General features: G+C 45.2%; 1 protein-coding gene across 1 annotated transcript in view; it reads left to right on the plus strand.

The window, feature by feature from the left end:
- The window catches only part of TCF7L2 (transcription factor 7 like 2), a 221,312-nt gene that overhangs the window by 73,606 nt on the left and 123,274 nt on the right, over window positions 1–24,432 (plus strand). Inside the window, exon 5 of the mRNA XM_007941560.1 lies at window positions 15,132–15,233. Coding sequence (XP_007939751.1) covers window positions 15,132–15,233 — 102 coding nt within the window. The remainder of the gene's footprint in view (window positions 1–15,131; window positions 15,234–24,432) is intronic.

Below are 24,432 nucleotides of genomic sequence, written 5' to 3' on the forward strand. Positions count from 1 at the left end.
CTCTGGTGCCCCAAGGCCGATTGCTCTAAGGGGTGCATCTCTCTAGAGTAGGTGAGTGCATCACCCAGGGGTGGGTGTTCTGCAGGTAGGTCTTTCTACTGTTGGGCTGAGAGCCAATCTGCGGGAGTGAGTCCATTTCTAGGCCTGAAGGGTAACCTGGGGCCATAGTCTCAGGGGTTCCACCAGACTATCTGACCAGTAATTCTAGTCATTTTTGTGTTTTTGAATTTTGTTCCACGTTTTTCTTCCCGCTCCATCTAGGATTTCCAGTTCTGATCCCTTTCCGAGTGGTTGGCATTGGTAGCTGGGCACCATCTAGTTCTTCTGGTTTCGGGGTCATGAAGACTGAGGTCCTTGTGGTCCATCTTATCCTTGCACTAATTGTTTCCGGATGCCTTTTATTTTCTTCACTCTTCTTTGATTCAGATGAGAGGAGACCAAGAGTTGCATCTTTCCCCTATTATTATCTTAAAGAGCCCTGGTGGTGTGAGCATTGGCTGCTAACTAAGAGGTCGGCTGCTTGAACCCACCAACTGCTTCGTGGGAGGAAGATGAGGCAGTCTGCTTCTGTAAAGATTTACAGTCTTGGTAACCCTATGGGACAGTCTATCCTGCCTTTACAGGGTTGCTGTCCATTGGGATAGACTCTGCTGTTGGGCTGAGAGCCAATCCATGGGAGTGAGTCCATTTCTAGGCCTAAGGGGTAAACCAGGGCCGTAGTCTCAGGGGTTCCACCAATTTGTCCAAGGTCCCAGAGCCACCAAAGCTCAGATCCTGGATCTGAACCCAGGCATTCGAACCCTGTGCTGTTAACCAGGTGTGCCATGCCACCTCGGTCTGAATTAGTGAGGCTTTAAGCTTATTTTTCGTCAACCAGGTGCTTCTGGGACCTCCTGTAAGCAGCCCTCACAATTGGGAGATAAGGCAGACACTGCTGTCCTTGGGATTAGTTCAGGCTGCAGGGAGCTGGTCGGATGGGTGAGCAGAGGCCACTGTCTCCTCCCGTTCACCGTCCAGCCCTCCCTGGTTTCCAGCCCTCTCTGGACGGATTTGTTTTGCCTCCTTTATTTACGTTGAGCTTCCTTGAAGCATCTTTCCACTGCTGTTGGAGATGCCGTCTCCCAAATCCCTGGGAGCTCTGGATGTGGAGGTGGCCAGGTTCCTTGGTCAGGGCTTGTTGGGATTACAAATAAACTGGAGCCTGGGAAACTTTCTTGCTATTAATAGTGTGGACCTTTGGGGGAGGGAATAACCAAACTCGAAGCTGTTGGAATTGATTTTGCCTGTCCAGATGACATACTAATGAGCTAAGTGGTTAGCTTCAGAGCGTTACTGCTACTTCCCAAGCTAAGTTCTTTTAGAGATTGAAACCACAAGAGCAGAGAACAAGTTGGTTCAGGGAGGTACTGTGCCCCAGCAAGAAAAGGGAAGGTGGGCAGCTTGGGGCTACAAATGAGAAGATTAAGGTGGTCCTTGCTCCGAGAGTAAATTGTGTCGACAAATTCCGTTCCTTCAGCTGGTTGGTCTTCTTTTCTTTTCTTTTTTTTGGAAACAGGACTTGGGTTGGTCTCTGGCTTTTTAATGGGGCACTTCCGCTTCTTTAGCATCTGTGGTTATTTCAGAAAGCCTCTCTCCCAGCCCGCTATGCGGCTGAGAGAGTGTGCTCACCACTGGTCTCTCTCCAGGGAGAAAGTAGAGACTTCAAACATCGCCAAGATCCTTATCGCCTCAAATCACCCACTTTGACTACAACATCCATTGTTCTGCCCTCTGCTGCTTCGCATATATGGGCCAGGCTTTGTATACAATTGAAAAAACAACACAGCCTTCTGTGTCTGAGGTGCCAGGAATGTCCCAGCGTTTCGGGGGACCCTTTGGAAGTGGACAAAGTGTGTTTCCTTCCCCAAATGAGGTTACTGTGCTTGAGATATCTGCTGATTGTTTATTCAGGGAAATCAGAGTCTGGTTCAGGGGCACAGTTTCTCCTGCCTACAGCCTGCTGTCTTGCCTCTTCTCTCTAGATTCTGGATCCCCCACCCCCCACACACACCCCATTAAGCCCACCCCCAACTACCGTGCCACCCCTTGGGCAACCCTACTTCTCCAGGACGGTCTGTAGTTTGCACAGTACGGCTTTGTTGCGACCTGCGACCCGTCCTCACTCTTGACTTTGCCGTCCCCCCTCCAGGCATGACATCCCTCTGGAGTGTTTGGAAAGAATCTGGGGTGTGGACTTCCTTGAGTGACTGGGATTAGGCCGTGGAGTCTGCCGGCGGACGAGAAGTGTGTGGGCAAAGGGAACTATTGTGTGCAGCTTCCCTGGACAGAAAGCCGCCTTCATCTTTTACTGGGCCTAATGGACAATTGAGACATTCAGCTTATGTCTGAAAGGAAAGTGGGCCGGGATGGTCTAGCAGACCTCCCAGATGAAGGCTTGTAGGAGCAGCAAATGGAGACAAGGATTACCAACAGGGCAAACAACTGGGGCAGAGTCCTAGGAGGGAATGTTTATTTCCTTGCTCTCTAGGAGGGATTTGGAAAGAACCATAATCCTGGGTTAGGAGTAATTTGTTACAGCAAGATGATACTTGAGTGGCAGGCGGCTTCTGGCTGAGACTGCAGACTGTGTACAGGGGGGTTCGAGGGGCCTTCAGGAGGTCAGCGGGATGTAAATCTTCACCCTGGCCAGGGGCTGCTTCCCCCCCCAGCAAAGGGAGCCAGAGGCGCAGCTGACCTTTTGGCTCCTGGGTGTAGCGTTACGGAGCATCTCCACATGGATGTCACAGCGAGAGGTTGACAGTAAAAATTCGGACAGGAAGACCTCGCTTGAGCCACCGGCCTCTTTCGGATTGACATGGGGGAGGAAGAGCAAAAGGCATTGCAGCGCGGGTTTCACGGTGGAGGTCGAGGACTGGAACCGCTGACGTTCTTGCCTTTGGTTCCTCTGCACAGGGACGGAAGCAAGTTAATTCATTGCTCTCTGGTTGCCAAGCTGTCTGTTGTTGTTGTCTTAAGTCATTGTGGGGTGGCAGGAGAAATACGGACTGGGGAAGAGAACCTAATGAGAAACACCCAAGCCTGGAGAGCTCCCAGCTCTGGGGAAAGGGAGGAGTTTTTGAAGTTCTTGATTTTGGTATCTGTTGCAATCTGATGATTCATGCATTTAAAATAACCCTCCAGGTTACCTGTTGGCTTCGTGCCTCTCAAAGGTCATCTCTGACTGCATCTCTAGCAATTTGCATGGTAGGCCTATCAGGTCTGACTTTTAAGTCCCGTGAGCATTTAGAGGAAGAAACAGCATATCTTAACTACCTGGGCCTTATATAGATCTTCTCCTTGATTCTATTTGAACGTTTGTGCTTTGAAGTTAAATAAATGATGAGGAAGTCATTGGGAGTCTTGGAGAGGTAAAAGATTTCATGCCCATTTTTTAGATGGAGAAACTGAGGTGCAGAGAGATGGTGACCTGCATGAGGTCATAGGAAGGTGGAGACTGGACCTTAGGTGTCATGTGTCTGAACTATCTGTGCTTCTGTCTTCTGTACTCTTGCACTTTATTCGTTTGCAGCCAAAAGTCTTGAAGCAGTTGTTAGGCATGGCCCCATCTCCCTGCCGTCTTTCTCCATCACCCTTTTAATCCGGGCTGCACTGTCCCTTTCCTGTCTTTTATGATGTCTTGGGGTTTCTTGCCCTTGTAACTGTCCCTTTCCATCATCCAACACTAACCAAAAAAATCACATTTGGAAATTGCTTGTTTCCCAGAAAGCGAGACTGGCGTTGGGTGGTGTGCTTTTTGAAGAGCTGGTGCACATGATTTTCTTTCATTCTTCAGCGCTTCCTGGTGGGGTGTGTGTATCTACGAATGTGTGTAAATGTGCCGTCCTCCCCCTTTTCTTCTCTGTCTCCTAAATGAATGTGATGCCGTCAAGTGCCTTGGTGCATTCTTATTCCAGAGTGTTCCAGACCTGGCTGAGCTCTTGCTGACACCCACACTCACTCTCTGTGCTGTGCCGTAACTTCCTGCTTATTTTCCTGGTCTGCAGACACCTTGATCCCCTTTAGCATGTCGGAGAGAGACAGCTGGTAACCAGAACATCCTAATTAACTGGACTGCACTTGGGCTTTTTATAAGAAGCAGAAATAAAAAAGGTGGTGACACAAGTTTGGTTTTGAAATGAAAGATTGTGAACGTTTTTCTGCCTAAAGTTGTTCATCCCTGGTCTCTCTCTGAATGTGAGGTTCACGCAGCCCCTTGGAACCATTCGTTGTTTGTTACTCACCAGGTGGGGGGCTGAGGGGAAGGAGCTGGTCCCTGAACGGCCTTCAGGGGATTCAGTCTTGGGGTTGCCTGACGACTTAGCCGGCAATGGCTAGTCTGCACTGGTGTCACAGTGGCTGAGTGCTCTGCTGCTAACTGAAAGGTCAGTGGTTTGAATTGGCCCAGGAGCTCCACGGGGGAAAGACCTGGCTACCTGCTCTGCTCCTGGGACCATTACAGCCGGGAAAACCCCAGAGGGCAGCTCTGCTCCGTCCTGTGGGGCCGCTGGGAGTCAGAATCGACTTGCCGACATGTGACAGCCACACTTCTGGGCTGTTTTGGGCACACTGGAGTAAGAATCTGCACGTCTGAGGCTGCTTCCCACCAGCCCCCTGCGGAGGGTGTGCACCCTTTCTCAGCCCCTGTGCTCCTTGCCTCTCTCCTGGAGATTTTTCCCCTTCTTCATCCTTGGACAGTTCCTGCCCATTGCTTGTTCTGCTCAGTCTCTTCTGGGAGTTCACCTGTAGGAAATGGAAAGCCTTGGTAAGGTGTAAGTGAGGCATTTCTGGCCTGAACATACTGCAGCCCTGCGTTTGGAATTCCTAGAAGCTACATGACTTAGCCAAGGAGCTCTGATGGCATCGTGCCTAAGGCATTTGACTGCTAACCAGAAGGTTGGTAGCTCAAACCCACTGGCCGCTATGTGGAAGGAAGACTGGGCAATCTACTTTGGTAAAGATTTACCACCTCAGAAGCCCAAAGCGGGGTTGCTATGAGTTGGAATCAACTCGATGGCAGTGAGTTTTTTTTTTTTTAAATATGACTTAGCACCTGATTTCTCTCCTTTAAAATGGTTTTGGAGACTATCTGCTTTAACTACCTTAGAAGATGTAGGGACAGTCAATTTAGAGATTTGAAGGTGCTTTTGAGAAAGTAAGATGGCATTTGCAAATATACAACAATACAGTATACAACAATACAAATATATAGTTGACACTCTGGCACTTAGTGTTGAAGAGGAGTCCTGGCAGCACAGTACTTAAGTACCTGGCTGCTAACTGAAAGACTGGAGGTGATCTACTTCAGTAAAGATTTCAGCCAAGGAAATCCTAGGGGCAGTTATACTCTGTCCTAGAGGGTCATTGCGAGTCAAAATTGAATTGATGGCAGTGGGTGTTTTGAGCCCCTAGATATTTTGATTTAGTAAGTGTGGAGTGGGCCAGGGGTGAAGTCTCCAGCTAGGTTTGGGAACTGCAGGGTTGTGTCACCATCATTAATCAAGCCCTTGGGTACAGTGTTTCTGTGCATGTCTTTTGTGCCAATCCCTGTGCCATTAGCTTACTGACCCACTGACTGGGTCTTGGATGACTTTTCTAGGTCTCCGAACATCTAGCCACACTGGACACAGAGCATATGCTCGGTAGAGTAGAAAGGGGTAAGTCGTGCTGTCCTGCTTCCTCTTAGAGACTTAGACCCAGAGTTGGGAAGGGTCTTGCCCACTGATGAGGTGAAGGGGTTTGCATAAGTGGTGGCAGAGCTGGGCCTGGAAAATAGCTTTCCAGACTTCTCCCTGGCCACTATACTAGTGCTTCTGGGAGCAGAGTCATAATTTCAAGGGTGCCTCTTTGTAGGGAGTGGAAGGAAGGCTTGGGCCTAAGGAGGCCATTTGGGTGCAAGAGGAAGGGCCAGGAGAAATTCTATCCAGGTTGGGCTTTGGTGAGCTGCTCTGCCATATCCACCCTGCAGAACCACTGACCTGGCAAATGCAGAAATAGTTGAGGGGTCGGCTGCTGAATGGTTGATGGGGTAAAGAAAACAGTGAATCCCAAGCTTTGGTTATTGGGTTCTTTTCTTGTTATTTGTTTGTTTTGTTTTGTTTTCCCCTTACTGCCAGGGGCCTCAGTAGAAAAATCTCGTTGGGGGAAAAATAATTTACCTAGCTGCCTGGAGGGAGGCAGAGGTATGACAGATGCTGGAGAAGGATTGTGTATTATATTATCTTGAGGACATTGTAAGACATTCCCATAACCATATACTTCAAGAACACTGACCCCTGGTTAGCCTCCAGGCAAGGATGCCTAACAGTTGATAAGAAAACCAGGGGAGATAGAAGGAAGTAATAAGCTGAGTTGGGATGCTGGGGTGGAGGTCTCCTGATGGTCTGTAGGCTTGTGTACTTGACTGTGGATGGTCTGTAGGCTTGTATACTTGACTGTGGACTGGTGTGACCACTGTTGCCTTTTGTTTCCTCCCTGGTAGAATGTTAGTAACTTTCTGCCCAAGTGTTTCATAGGGCTGTTGTGAATGTAGTTATGAACTCAAGAAAAGCAGTTGCCATTGAGTTAATTTTGACTCATGGTGACCCCGTGTGTGTCAGCACTCCACAGGGTTTGCAACGGATGATCCTCCAGAACTGGGTCACCAGGCCTCTCTCCTGAAGTGCCTCTGGCTGGACTTGAACCGCCAACCTGTAAATTATAAACGGAGCAAGTTAACTGTTGGCACAAGCCAGGGACTCCATGAGCTCTAAAATGCTCTGTGACTGTGATACTATTAGGACTCTTCAGAATGCTGGGAACTGGAGGCAAAGGTCAACTATAAAGATTTCACTTTAATAATCTTATAAATAGAGAACCTATTGAAAGTATAGGTGCTCTGGTAGCATAGTGCCTAAGGCATTTGACTGCTAACCAGAAGGCTGGTGGTTCAAACCCACCAGCCACTCTTCCGAAGGAAGGTTGGGCAATCTACCGTAGTGATACTGCCTCGGAAACCCAAGGGAGGTGTCACTATGAGTCGGATCCGACTCGATGGCACATAACAACAACAACAGTATGGTTCAGTGAGGAGCTCTGCTGATGTGGTGATTAGTGCACTCAGCCGCTAACCAAAAGGTTGGTGGTTGAAACCTACCGCCCGCTCTGTGGGAGGAAGACGAGGCAGTCTGCTTCCATAAAGATTTACAGTCATGGAAACTCTCTGGGGAAGTTTTGCTATGCCCTGTAGAATTGCTGTGAGTTGGAATCTACTCTGGCAGTGGATTTAGTTTGGTTTTTTGGTATGGTTCAATATCAAATTGCCACAACTTCTTATACTTCAACCATTTGGATAAATTTTGAATTACTTTACGTCCAGGATCAAATTACTAGTTTTTAAAAGATGGACTGACTTTTCCCATCTTCTATTTCAGACAAAAGAAATAGGTTCATAAAGAGATGGTAAGACGTGCCCTATAACAGATGTGTATGTGTGTGTGTGTATTTGTATCTTTTAAGTTAAATGTGTCTCAGGAAGATGAGCTCTTGGAGAGAGATGTGTCTGTTGTTGGGTTTGATACTTGGCTTGTTTTCTTGCTTGTTGAGTTTTTCTGGTGTTTTCCTCCTGTGATCACTTGCTGCTGGTGGCCTTTCCTTTTGTTTTTAGTGACGTGAAAATCTGAACCACAATTCCACCTTCTCTGTTGCACATTTGTGATAGAGTTGGGATGAATGGCCTGTCAGGAGGCTACCTGGGAGATTGGAAACAAGCCACCATGGAGGGGAGGAAGAATTTATGACTTTGGATATGATGGCCCCTGAGTTTTTGATATTTAGGCAGAAGACTATGGTCCCATTTTATAAGAAGCACAAAACGTGCGACCTTCTGGCGGTAGTGGATGAGGAAGATAGAAAGAACCGTGAGAATGTATCCTGAGGGAAGTACCCAACTAGTTTGAATTCTCTTAGAAAGAATTTTCCTACTCAACTAGCTTGGGCTAAAAAAGTTTTTTGTTTCTGTTTGTTCACCAGTCTGAAAAGATTTTTAAGAGTTGCACTTTGGTAAAACTAAGAGCTTGCTGTCCCTGGACACATGTCTACTAGGCAGGTGAGCAAGGGCTCAGTATTTTTTAAAATCAGCTCTTTCCTGCCTAATAAGCCTCCTGTCAGACATGATTTTCCAGCAGAGGCCACCTTCATCCTGTGGAAGAGTGTCTTCTGGCACCAGTGTTCCCCTCTTCCACTTTTCTCTGCCTTCAGCCATAGCTGCCACTATCCATTGACAGTGGCAGAGTTGGCCCAACTGTGGCTTCATTCTGGCTCTGTCACACGTGAGAAGGTACATGTTGCAACGCTCTGGTGAGAGGAGCTTCAGCACCTAAAAGTTGACCGTAAAGTACCCAGAGCACTTCACTCATAACCCCTGGCGTTGCTGTGGCAGTTTGATGACATGCGAGACATCGCTGGTGTCTTCTGGGAAGTGGGTGAGAACTTCTGAACATGTGGACCTTTTCCAGTCAGAATTGCTCAGGGAGTTTTCAAACTCCCAATTTGGAAAGGAGGAGGTAGTTATTTCAGTGAGATTGTGGTCTGGTGGTCAAACCTTGTGACTGGGCGTCACAGCTGGAGGGCTTAGATTCTTCCCAGGTTCTTCCCCCAAAACTCAAGTCTGCCAGTGACGATTCATTCCAAAATGTTGCTTTTGGGTCACCAAATACGCTATCCTATGTGATCTTGCTTGGCTGTTGGGACTTAGGGCCTGGTGAAGGGAGGTCTGACTGACATGATTCTGCAGGCCTTTTTTTTTTTTAAAAAAAACAAACAAACAAACAAAATTCATTCTGTAACCTGGGGGTATGACAAGCTATGACTCGAGGACCAAAGCCAGCCCTACCTACCATTTTTTATATGGACTGTGAGCTAAGAATGATTTTTATATCTTGGAATGGTTGAAGAATAAATCAAAAGAAGAATATTTCGTGACAAGTGAAAATGATACGAAATTCCAATTTCAGTGTCCATAAATAAAGTTTTATTGGAACATAGCCATGCTTATTCTCATACTGCCTGTGGCTGCTTTTCTTCTCAAGGCAGAGTTGAGGAGGTGTGACAGAGATGGTATGGCCAGCAAAGCTGAAGATATTTGCTTTCTGGTGCTTTGCAGGGAACGTTTGCCAGCTCCAGCCCTGAACAAATAAAGGCCTGAGCTCCACTTGCCCGTTCATTTGTTGAGCAGAGTGAGTGAAAGGAAGTACTGTGAAGCCGCTCTGGTGTTTTATCAAGATGTGGAATTTCCTGGCAGCTTCATCATCATCACTGTCGGCCTTTGAGTTCTCCTGTTTGTTTAGAAAATAAATTTGTAGAGTCCTCAGAAGTAGCCCTAGGTGGCAGATTCTCTTACCAGTCCCTCATTGCCGCCCTTGTCACTGATGGTCGAGCCACAAGAGTAGAGATGGCTTTTGAGGAGAAGGTCCTATCAATCTGATTTGAAGAGGTGCCGATTGCTGTAGAAGAGAAGGAGCCCTGGTGGCTCAGTGATTAAAGTGCTTGGCTGCTAACTACAAGGTTGGTGGTTCAAACCCATGGGAGGAAGAAGTGGCAGCTTCTGTCAAAGATTACAGCCTTGTAGCGGGGCAGTTCTCCTCTGTCCTGTAAGGGCTGTGAGTCGGAGTGGACTCGATGGCAGTGGGTTTGATTTGGGTTCCTGGCTGTGGAAGGAAGCTCGATCCTGCAGAGCCCTTCTGATTTGGAAGACCTTTCGCGTGTGCCTTTCTTCTTCCTTTTTTATGGGGAGTGGTGGAGAAGGAGAAATTAGAGATGTTTACCTTTTTCTTCTTGCTGACAATTTAACAGGCTTTGAAAAACTCCTTTGATTCCTTCAGGCCATAGGAGTTGCATGTGTTTCAGGACTTTGCCCAGAGGCCCAAAGCTTTACCATAAGCTCTCAGAGACATACCATAAAATACGATTTGGGGGAAAACCCTAATGGGCCATGATCAGAACATTATTATTAAACAAAAGATGAAATGCTTAAGCCAAGATGGCCTTATTTTTGGAGCTGACTCCATTTCAACAGTTTTCAAGGCAGGAATTCCCACAGCCCCATTTGATTGCAGTTTGTTGAAAAGTTTAATGTTTTTCTAGGCAATTCATAATTTCCACGTTGAGCAGTGGAGAGGAAGAGAGCTGGAGCCCAGTGTTGTTTTTACATGGGACGGTGGGAACCTCCTACCCCCACTCTCCACAGAAAGAGAAAAGGAAGAGCAAAAGGATGTCAAACCTAAGTTGGACAGTTGGGAGAATCTGGTGTGGTGTTGCGGCGCTTTCGTCAATCCCGAGCTGCCACCTCCTCCTGGTCTTCCCTTTAGGACCCAACAGATAGAATTTCCTGCTGCTTCCTGTCTCCAGGAAGAAGAACATTTTCCTCTAGGCTGTAATTGTTCCTCATTTCCTTTTTCTTCCCTTTATTTATTTATTTTCTGGATTAATAAGGACCAATTGCAGGAGATGAAGGAACCTGGGAAACCCACACTTTTGGGGGGAAGTTAATCACTTCCTTTGAAAAATCCTGACATAGTATGTATCCCCCCCTAGAAAAGAACCATCTCAGCCAGAATGTCAGTTCAGATCCGAAGTAGACGGCGTGGGTGTGTGGGGACGCTCCCTGTGGCATCAAGTTGCATTGGGAAGGAGAGGTGGGACAGTCGCTGAGGAATCCCTGCAGGTCGGCGGGCCGGGCCGTCGGCAGGCCGGGCCGTCTTCGCCACCATCTGGATTCGGTTAGCCCTCTCTGGGCAGTGGGGCGAGTCTCATTTCCCCCAACCAGTAATGTTATATAGGCAGTGATCCTGGGCTGCCCTAACATAATTGAAAATTATGTGTATTGGAGGCTCGGAGCGCTGAAATGCAGGCTCATAAAAATATGTGGTGCAGGTAGCCTGCGGAGATTGGGTATGGGACACAATGAGGCTTTTATGGAAAGTGAGGGTTGTAAGTCTCCATATTAATATTGCATCACGGGAGTGGCAATTCGTGGGCAGGGTTAGTCATCGGAAACAAAGCCTCAATTTCCTAATTCTGTGGAGCCGGTGTTAGGATGCAATCACATCAGGCTTGCAGATGGCCAAAGATGAAAACGAGTCCCTGAGTCGCACGCTCTTCCCCTCACACTGAGAGCTGGGTGAGGTGTAGGTGTTCAGTGACTTGGTGCGGAACTTTTGTTCTCACGTTTGCACATGATGGAGGGGTGAGTGTTAGTGAATGTTCCACGCGTGGTGATGGAAAAGTGAGTCTCAGTAGATGTCTGTTTTGGTCAGCCTCTAGAAAATGACTCCATTGAGTGGTTTTTGACCAGTGCAGCCCGTACATTTATGTGGCATGTGAGAGACTGGGAAGAAGTTGGAGTGGGACAGGGCAGAATAGATTTCCATAGCCCCCTTGCTTGTGGGTGAGAGAGACTTAGAAACGTTTGCTCAGTGGTTCTCAACCCAGGATGGTACTGCCCCCAAAGAAGGTGTTTGGAAATGGCTTGGTTGCAGAATGACTGGGAAGTTTCTGCTGTATTTATTGTCTGGAATCTTAAAAGTACTTCAGTGCTTGGGACCACCCCATCAGAGATAGGCCAACTCCTTAAATTTACTGATGAAACCCTAGAGATCCAGAGAAACCAAGGGATTTGTTGCAAGGTACCTTGGAGGGGTTACCAACAGAACCAGAGCTAGTAACCAGGTTTCCTTACCCGAGGAGCCTTCCAGGTAAAAGTTCTGAAGTTGTAGAAAATACTTCCTTGTCCCTACCTTATATCTGCAAACAACAACAACAACAACAACAACAACCTTATATCTGTGTGTTGTTGTTTTGTGCCATTGAATCCATTCTGACTCTTAGCAATCCCATGTATGACACAGTACCACTGCCGCAGAAGGTTTGCTACAGCCCGTAGGCTGTAAAGGAGCTCTGGTAGCATAGTGCCTAAGGCACTTGACTGCTAATCAGAAGGCTGGCTGTTCATACCCACCAGCCACTCCTCTGAAGGAAGGTTGGGCAATCTACTTCAGTAGTGATACTGCCTCGGCAATGCAAAGAGGGGTCACTGTGAGTCGGATCCGACTCGATGGCAGTGAGTTTTTGTTTTTTTTTGTAGGCTGTAACCCATTTCTTGTTTGTTATTTTATTTTGTTGTTGTTGAGAGTATATACAGCAGAGCATACACCAATTCAGCATTTTCGGCATGTACCGTTTAGTGACAGTGGTTACATTCTTTGAGTTGCACAACTGTTCTCGTCCTCCTTTTTTGAGTAAACTCTGCTGGCCTCTAAGATTCCTGTCCAATGATTTTGGTTGTTGTCGATTTGATTCCATATCAATAGATCTTAAAAGAGTGTATTGCTCAAGGCTAATAATTTTTTATTAAATATGCTAAACTATTGCTTGGTTTGAAGATTTGAGGGGATTTGGTTTAAGGTTAAATATTGTCTCAGGGCAATAGTTTTGGGAATTCATCTAGCCTCTGTGGCTCAAGAAAGTCTGGATTCTATGAGAGTTTGAAATTTTGTCCTGCATTTTTCCCCTTTTGATCAGGATTCTTCTATAGAATCTTTGCTCAAAATGTTCACTAATGGTACTAGGCTGAAATCTTTACAGGAGCAGATCACCAGGTCTTTTCTGCAGCAGAGCTGCTGGTGGGTATGAACCACCAATCTTACGGTTAGCAGCCCCGTACTTAAGCATTGCTCTGTCTAGGTTGGAAAAATATGTAAGCATGTTGGCAGGTGGTTTGTGGGCGAGGGTCTCCAGTTTTAGATGTGACTCTGTTTGGTTTTAATTTGCTGGCAGTGTTGTATCTTTGAAGAGTTCAGTAGTTGGGGCTTGTGGATGGTTTTGGCCTTTTCCGTCTCTCGTGGGATTTGCTCGCACCCTCATTCTTTCTGAAATGCCATTTCCTCTCCACTGAAATCTTCCTTCCTATATCAAGACCTACCTTCTTCTTTCCTTGCCTTCCCCGGGCACGGTGTATCTGTCCCAGTACCGCAGCCTCACCACTTTGGTCTTGAGTTGTCTCTGTGTGTGTTGGTTCTCTCACGGGTGGGTAAGTTACCTGTGGGAAGACATCTTTGTATCTATGTAACCCTTGGCAAGAAAGTGGAACACAGAGCAAGATTTAATCAGTATTCACTTAGTAAAATTACCTGTAGAATTATATTAAAACTAGCCATTTATTTTGCTTTGGGTCTCTGAAAAGATCAAGCAGGCTTCTTAAATAGTCTCCAAGCATTAATTGATGCATTCATTAATCAGTTGGCCTTTGGAGGTACAAAGGTGGGTATTGATGTCCTTATTAAAACCTTAGCATTGTGTCCAAGGTTTGGCTGATTGTTCCTGTAAAACTGATGGTGTTGTCCCCAACTCAGATCCCATGTTCAGGAACAGCTAGTATATGTGCTAACTATAGCTGTGACTGGGCAAGCTGTTTCATCTCAGTTTTCCTATCTGTAAAATGGGGAATCGGATCAGGTGAGTGTTCTGGTTCCTCTGAAAGCTGACGAATCACGTTTCACAGAAGCTGCTGTCTTTCTCTTGTGCCCGGATAGACAAAACTGGCTTCTACCTTTATTTTTGTCCCTGAGCTAAACCCATGCATATTTATGAATTTTTCTGGTGCATAGAGGTTTTGAGATGAGTGTATAAATTGCACGGAACTCTGATGGCACAGCGGTTAAGGCATTCAGCTGCTAACTGCTTGGCAGTTGGATCCCACCAGCTACTCCACAGGGGAAAGATGAGGCAGTCTGCTTTCGTAAAGATTTACATCCTTGGAAACCCTACGGGGATTGCCATGAGTCTGAATTGACTTGATGGCAGTGGTTTGGGTGGGAATAAATTGCATCGTGCCTGCCTTGTCTGTGTGTTCTTGTTTTATAGGCTTTTGGGCATGTCTTAGTTATCTAGTGCTACTATAACAGAAATACCAGAAGTGGATGAGTTTAACAAGCAGAAATTTATTCTTTCACAGTTTATGAGGCTAGAAGTCTGGATTCCGGGTGCTAGCTGTAAGGGAAGGCATTCTCTCTCGGTCGGTGCTAGGCGATGGTCCTTGTTTCCTTTCAACATGTGGAGGCCTCACATTCCTTGGAGCTTTCTGTGTGTCTTGGCATCAGCCTTCCCTGGGTCCAAGAGCTTCTCAGCACAGAGACCCAGTCTGAAGGATGCATTCTCCTCCGTCTCTTCCTTCTTGGTACGGAGGTCCCTCTCCACTCTGCTTGCATTTCTCTCTTTTTATCTCGTGTGAGACACAAGCAAGGGTGTAACTTGAGTAAGGGTGTGATTTAAGGAAGGGTGGACTTAAGTAAGAGTGGATTTGAGGAAGGGTGTGACTTGAGTCATGTCTTCTTGTAAGGCTCCGTGACTCATCATCCCACGCTGATTCTGCCCCATTGATGTATAGAAGTTTATAGCACATCACAAAATGGAAGATAATTACATCAGGTCACAACATGGAGGACAGTCACCCAGTACCAGGAATCATGGCTTAGCCAAGGTGACACATATTTTTTTTGAGATACAGTTCAGTCTGTGACAGGGTGGGATGAGGAATTCTATGTTCACTTCACATAAGTGCCTCTATAAGGGAAAGGAGGGTTGCTTACATGTATTCGCCTTCTTTAAAGTGAAGGGTGATATTTTTAAAATGAAGGTCAACAGTTTGCCAAAAGAGCAAATTCAGAATTGATAGTCTCCTAGGACACTGGTAACTTGGGATCCCGGTTTGCTTTCTTTTTAGGAATAGTCTCTTCCCTCTCTTCTTCCCTCTGCCGTCTCACCACTGCCTCTAGACCAGGTAGTATAATGACATCATTTTCTTTGAAGCTACTGTCTAGACTGAATGCACTAAATGCAAAGACTATTGATAGTCTCCATATGTACACATTGAACATGAACTCTAAGGAAGGAAGGACCCATTGGCATTGCTTGGTTTTCATTCTGTTTGTTGGTTTTGTTACTATTTGCACACTTACAGGTTTTTCAGTCTCTGGCCCACATAGTAGTTATCTTTTGTTCTAGCTGTTTTGCATTGCTTTTCTCAATTCATTGTTTTCCTTTTTGTTTCCTCTATCCAGTATCTCCAGATGAAATGGCCACTGCTTGATGTTCAGGCAGGAAGCCTCCAGAGCAGACAAGCCCTCAAGGATGCCCGGTCTCCATCGCCAGCACACATTGTCGTAAGTAACCTCACAAAGACAATTGCTTCCTTTATTGGGGGGCGGGGGAGATGAAGAAAAAGCCCTTTTGATGCTAACAGGCTTTGTTTGCCAGTCTATCTTTCTTTAAAATAATTTTTTGGAATGTTCTTTGGATATGTTTATAAGGTTCTCCTTTTTTTGCTGTTGGGATGTTAGAGATCATATAACCTACCCTGAAATTTCTGAGTCTTCTCTCCAGCCTTTCTCCATGTATTGAATCTAATTTTATGGGGCCCAGTTAATGGGACACAATCTTCATGGTTTGGGGGAGACTAGACATGGTATCGAAGCAATTTTAAAAAGTACAATATCCAAAACCTTTCCTGAAAAAGCCATTTAGGGAGGAGGGAAGGTTGAAAACAGCATCAGAGAGCTCAGAGAGGAAGCCCTGGAGTTGAAGCTTTCAAATGCCAGCCCCTCCCCACAATTTATCATAATATTTGTTGGAAAATAACATCCTACACTAACATTAGAATTTTTTTTTGGTCTGGGCTGATTGATTCTACATGGAGTAGAAATGAACTTGGAAAGGCTTACATAAAATTTAATCTGAATATCCATGGCTTTGAAAGCGTGTGGGTTTGATAGGGGAAACATTTGTTTTTAGTGCTAAGAGACTACAACATAAAGTGTGTATCTGTATATATTTTTAATGCACTTTCTTAGGATTTTGTGGGCTTTGAAAGTGAAATTCATAAATTAACTTCTTGAGAAGATAGCTCAGCCTTATTAGAATATTCCCTTCTATATGTTTATATTACAAGCTGGACTTCATACTTTAGAAATAATTAATGGGAGAGATTTTTTTTAAATGAATCCATGACAGGTAGAATTATGCAAAACATGAAACAATTCATGTATTTTTAATTTAAGTATCACAGAAATGGTATCTGTTAATATAGTTTGCCTCTATTTTCCATATGATATTTAAAGATTGCAAAATAATTTTCTCAAGTAGAAAAATCTCAAGACACATTATGTCAAATTTCAGGCTAACTGCCATCTTTTTTGTAGATTGCTATATAATTATTTAGTAATATTAAGAGTATATATTTAATGCATTAGACCTTTGTTATATGACTATTAAGTTTATATACCTGTATGTATACACACACATATAAATATATGAGAATCTGTGTGTATGTGCACACACGTTACAAAATAATCTTTTTCCATAAAAGCACATTTTGAACTATCATTTGTGAAAATGCCTTATTTTCTTATGGTGTGAGAGGCTAGTAGAAAGGTTGACATTCCCCAGAAATGTCCTCCTTCCCCCAAGTCCACAGGAAATGGATGTTCCTAAAGACACATGCACCTATAATGTCAAGATTTTAGGACTGGAAATGACCTCTTACCACCTAGGCCCAACCTGCTCTCAGAAAAGGAAACTGAGGCCCAGAGATGCCAAGTGAATTGCCCAATGTCACACACTGAGTCAGTAGCTAGAGCGGGCACTGGACGCAGTTCTCGGCGCCCTCTCCAGGGCCTTCTGGTGTGGTCTCTTGTAAGGGTGTTGAAAGAGGAATTCTTTGTGGCTGATTCTGCTTGGCTGACTATGAATGGGGACATCATCAGGGACAGTGACATAGGTATGAAGACGTTGCTGGCTCAGGGTTCTGGTGCAGATATCTCTTAGAAAAGTGAATGTCATATTAAAAATGTCTTAACGTTATACAAAGATTAAAAAAATAAGAGTGTGGTAGGTAGATAGTCCAGTCCTAGAAGGTAAAACGAGGTGCCCTCTGTATTTTACTTTCCCACCTCCCCAAATTTCCCGATGTGGTCCAGCCTTTGAAATTCACTTCTCTGCGGCTGGGACTGCTTGGCGAGGCTTGCCTATGTTTTCTAGCTATGGCGAAAAGGACACTGTCTTTAACATCTCGTGGGGGGCCTTTTCTCTCTTTGCTTGTGGAGAGAAGATGTAAATTCTTGAAGTGCTTCGGAGTGGACAACCCCTCACGAGTGTGCCATGGAGGTCCATGGGCCCTGCACTGACAGCCTTAACCTCCATGGAAGAGTGGGCGGTGTGCCCGTTCAGAGAGGTCATGATTGCCTCCTTCCCATAAGACACCCCTTTCCCCTCAAAGCCCAGCAAGAACAGTTGCCACAGTGTAGGCTCTCAGGTCCTTAGTTTCATGTGTAGAAATGAACCATCTGGAGAGAAGGCAATGGATTTTCTTGCAGAGCCCATGTGGATTTTGGCCAGGAGAGCAGTGAGGCGGCTTCAGTTCCTTCTGCTGTTTAGTAGACGGCACGTTTACCATAGCAACCACTTTGGAGCAGGCACCACCTTTGAGATGGAGACCCTTGTCCAGAGAAGCCCCAGCTGGCATCTGTAATGGGATCTTTTATGCTTGCTACCTGGCTCTAGGGAACCTGGAGAATTGCCTTTGCAGAGTGCTGTGGGCTGGTAGAGGGCCAGTGAGCCTGGGGATGTGGGGAGAGGAGAAAAGTCACGTGTCGGGCAAAAAGGAACCCCATTTGTGAAATGCTGAATGCTTGTGGCAGCTGAATGGTGACTTTGGTTATGAGTCAGCTCTGTGATTGTGCCTTCCTGCAGTCTCCACCTGACTTCAAGGGCTGGGAGGAGGGATATGCCGGGGAGGAGGAGTTAGTAGAGGGAGATGGGAAAAGGAAAGGAAAACTTCTACGTCCACCTGGCCATGTATAGTTTTTGGGCAGAGGATTCATGCATTTGGGGTTATTACAAATTTATGATGACCTTTTCACTTGTCATAGAGTAGTGTGTCTACTAACACCAACTTGGCAGGTCCAATGTGTGTGTGTTTCTAAGGGGAGTGTGTACGTTTGTGGCCGATAATGTCATTTGGGGCTCTGTACACCTCACCATTGGTCAGAAGGGTCTGTTTTGTGTGTAGGCTTGCTGCTGAATGGCTAACTTTTCCACAGACATTGGTGCTCTTTCTCAAATTTTGTTTTTCATGCTTTCAAATAAATCGTTGTCACATCACACAGTTTCATCAGACATGTTTCAAAATAATTGTCTAAAGATTGCTTCCTAAATTCTCTGAAATTTGAGTTAATTGTAACTTTTGGGCCAAGCAATTGCATAATTATTTCTGAGGTTTAACTTTGAAAATGGAGAAAGGTTCAGTGTCTGTTAGTAGTTATTAGAAATTGTAACTGTTAGTGGTTGCTGAGAAAACAACTTTCTCTAATGCCCATTTGGGACAGAATCTTAATGTGCAAATGTAAAGCATTTTGTTAGAATATTTTAGTCTGATTGAATTCTTTTTCATGTGGTATATGGGTTACCACTTTGTAAAAAATTGATGTGTAAGATAAATATTCTTAATACGTGGAGTAAAATTGATCAAATATTTAAATTGAAAAACAAGTCCCCAAATTTTAGTTGCTGTAACTGATACAGCATCCTGTTTGTTAGAATTGGGTCACTCCTAAACTTTGTTCAGAGGAAAGAGCAAATTATTCCTCAGGGATATGGTATCTTGACTGGCTGGCCCCAAATTGGTGATTTGCACAGTGGTTCAGTCTCTCCTCCCTTCCCTTTCCCCATACCAGCTGCAGTCAAGTTGGTTCCGACTCGGAGTGACCCCACGTGTGTCACAGTGTAACTGTGCACCGTAGCGTTTTCAGTGACTCGATTTTTCTGCAAGTTCATTGCCCAGGTGGACATAAAACTTAACTTTCGCTTTGCATCCAAGCCCATTCACTGTCTACACCTCCCAGGGACTCCCTGCCTGTCCTCCCCCCCCCCCCCGATTTCTTAAAGTCTCAAAGACACAGACCACTTGTTGCAGTCTCTCCCCTCTCCCCAGTCTTCCCAGTCCCATTTTCTGATTCAGATAACTAGCTCAGTTTTCCTTCTAGTGTTTTAAAATGTGTATGTTTCATTCTTTGCTTCTTTTATCATCTTACAGATGACTGCCAGGCAGCCGAGTTGTGCTGTGTGGTGCTGTTAGAGTTGCTCTTGGCCGCCTTGACTGCAGAGGCCCAGTAAGCTGTGGGGTTAGGAGGTACTTCCTAGATACCACCCCTGGTACCTTTGCCAGACAAAGACTTCCATTGAACTTCCTTTGTACCTAGCAAAAATGAGTCTGGACTCAAAAGGAGGGGTCTTTTGGTATAGTCTTTGTCTTAGGAAACAGCAAAAAGCTTCAAAAGTTCCTGCAGTTTTGTCTTGGGGGTTTCCTTTTGAAGTCAATGTGGAATTTTACCTTGGGGTGGGTTTGTAGTGGTACTTGGTCTTGTGTGTTTTGTTGTGTGATGAGCACAGAGGTGTGGGAAAAGGGAGCAGCCTGAATCCAGAGGTACGAAGCCCACAGACGGTGGCGGTGTATTTTTTTTTGTTATTGCTTAAATGCTAAAGGAACGGAGGAAAACTCTTAGGAAACGTAGCACGACCGGTCGAACTTCAGACAAGGCGGGTGCTGTCTGCACCAGGCATTTTCACTAAGCGCAGACAGCATGATGAACGTTTACTTTTGTTTGGAAGAGTTTGGGAGAACCTACTCAGAATTAGTAACAGAAAAACCAACCTTGAGAGTGTTTTCTTCGTTATTAAGTGTGTGAGCATCGGTTGGTGGGTTATTTGGCCTGGATGGTATTTTGCTCTTCTCCATGGAGGTTCACTGGCACTTGGTGTGTGTGAGGAGCTCTGTGCTAGATGCTGTGGCCGAGCAGACCCATTGCAGCCCCTGCCAATGTGGGCAGCTCTATACTAGGAGCCATGAAGGAGTGCAGGACTGTGACCAGGGAATCCTGATCCCCCAAGACAGCCCTGTGAGAAAATAGCATTTACAGTGAGATTTGAAGGACCAATTGGAGTTTGCCAGTTAAAGGTATGGGGGAGGAGGTGAGGTGTCGGGAACATTCCATTCAAGAGTGAAACATGTAGTTGTTGTGAGGGTATGACGAGAGTGGCCAGGGGTAAGGAGTGAGGTAAGGATTTAAGAGTATAACCCTAACCACCGTGGAACATCATTGAGGGCTTTGGCTGTTACCATAATGTACTTGAGTTAAGCTGCTGGCAGTGGAGATGGTGAAAGTGAACAGATTTGAACAATTGTTTGGCGGAAGCCTCAGCAGAACTTGCTGATGGATTAGATGCTGGTGTTGACGCAGCAAGGAGGTCACCGTCCATGGTCAGTGGATGGTGTGATGCTGTTTACAGAATGGAGAAGAATCTCGGAGCAGAAACAGATTTGGGGTGGAAGAGATACCCTGTTAGATAGAACACCAGCTTTAATGGCTCCCAAAGAATCTGGCATAACAATTCAAACTTCTAATTGGCTCTTTAAGTGTGATGTTGACTATCAATTAAATTTCCATTAACTTGGAATGTGTTTAGGGAAGGAATTCTCCCTTTTCTTCCCTAAAACTTGGCTAAGTCCCTTTAACTGGTCTTTCTCTTGGTCTTGTGTTTACTATCATTGAAATTGTGGATTCATTCATTAATTCGATCCTTGATTCTGCAAATACTTGGTGATTGCTCACACCATAGGAGGAAGTGTTCTAGATGTGGGGGAAGGTAGACTCAGGAATGAGGGTAACTGCCACGTGAACCAAGTCTGTGGTGCTTTTTATTTCCCGGGCATTGTTCTAGGTGTCAGCGTGTGAACCTCACAACAACGCTATGCCATAGGCACTTTCATTGTCCCCATTTCACAGAGGAGGAACTAGACACAGGGAAGTTAAGTATTTGCCCATGGTTCAAAATGTGGGAGTCAGGATGTGAAACAAGACAGACTGACTCCAGAGTGTCCATCCTCTTAACCCTGCTGCAAAGGCGACTGGGGAAGGAAGAGGCAAGTAAATGTGTACTTGGGGCACAAGAACTGCTGCCAGGGGGGGCGCCAGGAGGAGGCCCCCCATCCTGTGGGGACGGAATGGCAGGGCTCAGGAAGCACTTACAGCTTCACTGAAGTGGGCTGTGATGTTAGCTCTCTGGGTGGATGTGGTATTGGCACAGTGCAGGGCGGGACACATGTTCTGTTGTTGTTGTTATGTGCTTTCAAGTTGGACCTGACTCATAGTGACCCCTCCTTGGGTTTCAGAGGCAGTATCACTACGGAAGTAGATTGTCCCATCTTCCTTCCGAGGAGTGGCTGGTGGGTTTGAACCGCCAGCCTTCTGATTAGCAGTCAAGTGCCTTGGGCACTACGCTACCAGAGCTTCCTGTGTTCTACTAGGCCCCGTGAATTTGGGGTGAGGGAGGCTGTAAGCCGGTACTCGTTTCCTGAGATCCTTCCTCCTTGGCTGTCTCCACCCTCTCTACCACTGTATACTTTCTCCTCTGCTGTATGCTTTGTATCCTCTTATCAGTGACTCAGCCAGGGTTTCTAGAGTGCTTGTCCTCCTGTCCTTCCTAGTAGCTGCTGAGTCAGAACTTTTCCATTTCACAGATGGGTCCGTATTTTGTCTAAGGATATAAAACCAAGGCCATGGGCACTGTAAAAATATGAACATTTTCATAGGGAAAGCTAGGAGTACCTCATGGGATCACTAAAACTTTGAAGGGAGTGAGTGGTGTCAATTGGGCCCAAATGGAGTCCAAAGCTTCCTTCTTTCCTTCTAGAAACCTACCCTCTGGTGAGGAATTCTGAAGTTCTTGAGGTTTGGGTTCACAGTTTGGCAATTGACCTCCATCGTGACAGAAAATACTGCACCAAGGATTGTGTAACAATAGTTTTATGCCCTTCAGATTAGAATCACAGAGAGTCACGACCTTCAGATCTCATGTCATTTCACTGGGTGCCCTCCCTCTGTGGTTGAATCACTGTTAGGTAGTTGTCCACCATTTGCACTGCTCTTGAACATTTCTGAAGACAGGAGGCCTTTGTCTTGATGCTGTTCTTTTCTCTTTGGTACAATGTGGGCTCTTAATAAAGTCCTACATTTATACTAAGCAAGGGTCTCTGGAGGTACAGTGGCTAAGGCACTTGGTTGCCCGAATGGTTGGCCATTTGAACCTCCCAGCCACTTGGCAGGGGAAAGATGAGGCAGTCTGCTTCCGTAAAGATTTATAGCCTTGGGAACTCTATGGGGCTGCTCTGTCCTATAGGGTCACTGTGTTTGGGAATTGACTCAGTGGCAATGAGTTTATGTTGAGCGGTGTAGTGTTAACCTGATATGCTCACTCCTTGATTTGAGTGTTGCTGTTCGAGTCTACTTGTATTTCAAAATACATGTTTTGAGTATTTGAAAATAGCTGTTATCAATTCCCTCACCCCCAAGTCTTCTCTTCAAAATCATCTTCAGTTGAAATTCAAATCTTCAGTGTTAGATAACTTATTTAAGAATAAGGCTTGCTAAGTTTTGATAAAACACAGCCTAGCTCTAAGGTAAGTGAAATTAATTTTTATATGTAGCTTTCCTCATTCATAAGGTTCATGTTCATTGCAGATAGTTTTGAAAAATAGACTATAATCTCCCTACTCAGAGATTACATTATGAAGAATTTGGTATATTTCCTTCTGGACTTTTTCCCTGTAATATTTATATTTGTTTTTAACGCACTTGACCTCGTAGTATATTTCCAGTCCTGTATTCATTTAAAATGAAAATCACTGTAGTTAATAAGCACTTTCCCATGTCATTAAAATTCTTAAGGATTTTTAATGACCACATAAATCAGTCCATAATATGATTATATCCCAATTTTCTTAATCAATGCCATATCCCTGGGCCTTTCGATGTCCTCCTGTTGTTTCTGCTGTTCTGAACAATCATGTGATGGACATCTTTGCGTCTGTCTTTGTCCCTGCCCCTCCCACTCCGTCAGGGTGGATTCCCAGGAAGAAAGGTAAATGGGGAACAGAGTTTAGTTTTCCGGAAGGGCCTCATCTTTGCAGACCAGCAGTGTGTAAGAGTTAAAGTCAACAGATTGCAATGATTTTATGTCTCTGAAGAACTGAATAAAAGAGGAAATTCAGGTTTCCTTGGAGAGATGTGCCCTTCCCCCACCTTGCCCCACAAAAGAGAGCCAGCCACTCCAAGGCATCCTCCCCAAGGGTGATTATAGTCTATTTTTCAAAACTGTCTGCAATGAACATGAACCTTATGAATGAGGAAAGCTACATATAAAAATTAATTTCACTTACCTTAGAGACCCAGCCACTCCAGGGCACCCTCCCCAAGGCCATTGACCTTCAAAATAGGTGGACAAAATGATTATTCTTTTAAATGGGTAATAGGTTTTTCTTTAAATACCTTCCTTTAGTTTTGCTGTTGTTGAGAATAGACACACAGCAGAGCGTATGCTGACTCAGCAATTCCACACACACACAGATCAGAGACTGGGTTCCATTTCTGGTGTTGTGCAGCCATTCACACCTTCTTTTCTGAGTTGGTTAGTAGGTTTGAAAGTCAGCTGATACTATTACTGTTTTGACAGATTTCTGTATGTTCGTTTACATGATTTGCAGCATAGCTTTTATATACTTTAGGAGCTCTGGTGGTACAGTGGTCAAAGCATTCAGATACTAACCAGAAGATGGAAGTTTGAACTTAACAGCTGGGAGAAAGATGAGGCAGGCTGCTTCTGTAAAGATTGATAGCCTTGGAAACCCTGTGGGCTAGTTCTACTCAGTTCTATAGGGTCTCTCTGAGTCAGAATTGACTGAATGGCAGTGAATTTGATTTGGTTTTAGGTACACCTTAGGTCCCTGCATAGAAACAGTACATTTAGAGCTATTTTAGAGATCTGGGAGTGGTTGGAGCACTTGGCTGCTAACTGGAAGGTTGGTGATTTAAACCTACCAGCCACTCCACAAGAGGGAGATGTGGCCGTCTGCTTCTGTGAAGATTTTCAGCCTTGGAGACCCTATGGGACAGTTCTGCTCTGTCCTGTAGGGTTGCTATGAGTCAGAATCGACTCCATGGCAATGGATTTGGTTTTTTGTGTTTTGGGGAGTGTACTTACACCCTCAAGTAATTACAGAGATTTTTCAATTACAATATCACTGTCTTAATGATGTATTGTTGGGCAAAGAGATGCTTTATTTGATGCTACCAGCCACTCCTCAGAAAGAAGGTTGGGTAGGTTACTTTGGTAGTGCTACCACCTCAGAAACCCAAGGAGGGATTGCTATGAGTAGGATACGACTCAACGGCAGTAGGTTTGGTTTTTGTTTTTGGTTGTAGTGCCTATATGCATTTGACTTCTACCCAGAAGTTTGGCGGTTCATACCAA

The sequence above is a fragment of the Orycteropus afer genome, unplaced genomic scaffold (genome assembly GCF_000298275.1).
Source record: "Orycteropus afer afer isolate SDZICR_OR568_19922 unplaced genomic scaffold, OryAfe1.0 scaffold00082, whole genome shotgun sequence".
In the NCBI taxonomy this organism is placed as follows: Eukaryota; Metazoa; Chordata; class Mammalia; order Tubulidentata; family Orycteropodidae; genus Orycteropus; species Orycteropus afer.